The sequence below is a fragment of the Camelus dromedarius genome, chromosome X, assembly GCF_036321535.1.
Source record: "Camelus dromedarius isolate mCamDro1 chromosome X, mCamDro1.pat, whole genome shotgun sequence".
Taxonomy (NCBI): Eukaryota; Metazoa; Chordata; class Mammalia; order Artiodactyla; family Camelidae; genus Camelus; species Camelus dromedarius.
The window spans coordinates 37,396,777-37,400,228 of record NC_087472.1 but is presented as its reverse complement, the minus strand read 5'-3'; the positions used below and the strand labels follow the sequence as shown (position 1 = coordinate 37,400,228).

Genomic DNA, 3,452 nt, shown 5'->3' with positions numbered 1-3,452 from the left:
CAATTGTTAATATGACTATGGGAAGACACAACCCTTCTCTGGCAATCAGAGAGAGGCAAATTCCAACCACAGGGAGAAGGGGCCACTTTTGACCTCTGGAATTAGCAATGATGGACATGAGTGACAGGGCCTGGTACGGGGCGGGGGGTGGGGGTGGGAAGATGGAAAGCCATTCCACTCCTGCAGCACAGCTGGTGGGAGGGGAAAGTGGGGACCAGAGTTGGAGGATGACATAATCCTCACGTGATCAGGAGCTGACGTGAAGTCCTTATATTCCCGGGCTTCTTTCTCCTCTGGGTACCAGCTCCTTACTGCCCTGCAGGCGTTCGTGCTTGTGACCAAAAGGAGGACGTAAATTCTTTAAAATCCCAGCAGGTTGGTGTGAGGGAACCGCTGGGACCCCTGGGGTGGTAGTGGCTGAAGCTAGTGACTGGAATAGGTCCAGGCTTGCTTTCCCCAAACCCCTGCAAACTCTCGGAGATAATTGTATTTTTTGAAGGAGGGTGGGGCTGGAGTAGGTGGAAGTCTCGTGAGAGACACCCAGAGATTTAGTGATAGTTTAGAAATAATCAGGTTCTCTCAGACTGGCAAGATTTCCCTTTATCCTTCTCCTCTTTTTCTCGATTCCGTTGGAGGAAATGAAGTGTGGGCTGGTGTGTGGAGAACCGCTGGAATCCTGAGGTGGAGACAGAGAAATTTAGAGATAATTTTTAGTTCTTCTCATTCAGTGTTAGCCTGCGAGGGATGCGGTGGGCGGGGCGGGGGTGGGGGGGAGGGGACTGTGGCCCTGGCAAAGACTAGGCCTGAGGGTGAGGGGTGGGGGGTGGGAGCAGACACCTAGTAGGAAGGGATAGGACCAGGAGGTGAACCGGGAGGTTGGAAATCTGGGGCGACAACGGTGACGAGGATCCTGGATTCAAGATTATAACGTGTGTCTTGTCTTCGGGGCTGGTGGATCCACAGAGACCTCCCTCCTCCCAGCCCCCTTCCTTTCTGTCTGCAGGTCCGAGGGTCTGTGTTCACAGACATCTCCAGGCAAGAAGAGGAGGAAACTCTTCCGAACCGTCTCAGGTCAGTGTGAGGCAGGCACTTAGACCCTGGCTTCTGAGTGTGGGAGTTGGGAAGGGCCCTAGATGAGTAAAATTTGCGGCCTCACTGCTCAACTCCTTGTCTGCGCCCCTTCTCCCGCCCATCGGAGAGGCCATTAGCCTCGTCTGCTGGAGAAACGGTGGGTGGCAGAGGGAGGGGAGAGGAGGTGGAGAAACGGTGGAGGGGGGGGAAGGGGCGGCATCTCCAACTTCTGAGGGCTGGACCAGTGTGGCAGGGGTGGGAGACCAGGCGAGTATGGAGCTTCCAAGAGAAACTGACAATCTTGAATCAAAAGAAATGAAGCAATCTTACTCTATATTTTCTCCCTGAACTTAAGCAGGAAACAGCAATATCATGCAAAAATCCTGCAAAGAAAATGAAGGAAAGCCCAAGCGCCGCGTGCCAAAGAGGGAGGAAGAACACCCCTATGGAGAATTTGAACGCCAACAAACAGAAGGGAATTTTAGGCAAAGGCTGCTTCAGTCTCTCGAGGAATTTAAAGAGGACATAGACTATAGGCATTTTAGGGATGAAGAAATGACAGGAGAGGGAGATGAGATGGAAAGGTGTTTGGAAGAGATAAGGGGTCTGAGAAAGAAATTTAGGGCTTTGCATTCTAACCACAGGCATTCTCGGGACCGTCCTTATCCCATTTAATGCCTTTTCCCCCTGAATTCAACTATTTTGTTATTAATATTGCCAGCATTGGTTCTTTCTGTCTGCGTTTTCTTGCTAAATATTTGCTATGATTTTGCTACAATCCTTCAGTGTTCCTTTGATTTACATATGACTCTTGTTACCAACATTTCATCTTTTGACCCACTCTCACTCTTTAATAGTGTTGTTTCATTTCGTTTGCATGGGAAGATGCTCATTGTATATTGTAAAGTAAAAACAATACGTTGCAAATGCTATATATAGATAGATATACCTGTCTATCTATCTATGTACCTTATATGTACATTTATATATGTCATAATGCAAAAAAGTCTGAATTATTGTACACCAAAAGATTAATAGTGAATCTCTGCGTGATCTGTATTTTATTTCTTTTTTTGTCTATCTGCATCTTCTCAATTTCCAAAAAAAGAATTTTATATATATGTGTGTGTATTACTTGTGTCACCAAAAAACTAAAATAAACAGACCTAATAAAAGAACCTGTCAATCACCTTTGCAGGGCAGTGAAACACTTGATAAACTCTTAATAACAGAACTATAAAAAAGAAATGTAAACTTCAAATTACTTCTGGATATCTTAGCCAGAGGAATAAAACTGACAATTATTACAGATACACTTGCTTAAGACTTGACCTTTTCATGGGGAAGACATTTGCCTTCAGGGCTGCTGTGGGGAAGAAGTGTGTTGACTCTGAGTTGTGCTGGGTGGGCTGTCGTTCCCCCCTAGGCATACAGAACCCTGACCCACTGCAGAACATCAGCTACTTGGGCGAGGGCCCTGGCATCACTCTACCAGTGCTCAGGAACAAGGCCAATAGGCAGGGAGGTGGGGGCTTCCAAGCCAGGCCTCTGCTGTTGAGCCCACCCAGGGCTCCCCTGGGTCCTGCCAAGCCTGCTGGGCATTGCTGCCTCTTCTGCTGGGTCCTTTGCTCTCTGCCGGTCCCCACTGCTGCTGGTGCGCTGGAGTCCTCGAGTGCCAGTCCCCACTGAGTTTCCTGGAGTCCCCAGTGGGATGAACCCTTAATCTGTCTTCTAAAGCCTCTCTCTGTTTTATAGTGGCACTTAACACAGGTGGGAACTGTCTTAGAATTGCTTGGGCCACAGCGTGCTGCAGAGTTCTTGGTAAAACAGCCCCTTCCGTTTTCAGTCACAGGACACCACCACAGGAATCAGACATGATGAGTCCGTTTTGGAAGATGGACCAGGGTACAAGTTTGAGAGAAGAATGTCGTGCTATAGTCAGAGTTGCTGCTCTAAGTCTAAGAACTGAGGTTTTGTGTTCTTTCTCTTGTGAGATAATCTCTCCCTGAAGGCTCCTGGAAGGCCTGCCTACTGGTTCAGAAGACTCAAGGGACATGCGTACATTGCACAAAATGATTCAGGAAATAGATTTAGGAGAACAATCCCCTTCTCTCTATCCCTTCCAATCCTGAAACATATGTACGAATTCTTTGTGAAACTAATATATATATAATATATACGTAACACATATTACATATAAGTATATACGTATTTATAAAAATATATATATACCTTTTAGTGAATATATGCACATATATGTATTACATATATTTAGTATATATACACACACTTATATATTAAAATATATATACACATACATATATAAATATCTATATATATACACTTAAGCATTATTTCCTAACTGGCCTTTTTGCATGTTG

The 3,452-nt window shown here is 45.9% G+C and overlaps 1 protein-coding gene across 4 annotated transcripts; it reads left to right on the top strand.

Moving 5' to 3' along the window:
- Nucleotides 1–280: 280 nt before the first annotated feature.
- Nucleotides 281–2,373, top strand: TCEAL7 (transcription elongation factor A like 7). 4 transcript variants are annotated; one of them, XM_010995353.3, is made up of 3 exons: nt 281–375; nt 1,004–1,071; nt 1,427–2,373. In XM_010995353.3, exon 3 carries the CDS (start codon nt 1,444–1,446, stop codon nt 1,744–1,746), a length of 303 nt encoding a protein of 100 aa, XP_010993655.1. In that variant the 5' UTR covers nt 281–375; nt 1,004–1,071; nt 1,427–1,443; the 3' UTR covers nt 1,747–2,373. The 4 variants fall into 4 exon arrangements, with proteins under 4 accessions (XP_010993655.1, XP_010993654.1, XP_031302534.1 ...); XM_010995352.3 differs by having other exon boundaries at nt 284–375; nt 1,430–2,373; XM_031446674.2 differs by having other exon boundaries at nt 288–375; nt 964–1,071; nt 1,430–2,373.
- Nucleotides 2,374–3,452: the final 1,079 nt, after the last annotated feature.

Bases quoted from the DNA above. Each gene is read 5' to 3' on its own strand.
- TCEAL7 (XM_010995353.3), top strand. From the start codon at position 1,444: ATGCAAAAATCCTGCAAAGAAAATGAAGGAAAGCCCAAGCGCCGCGTG.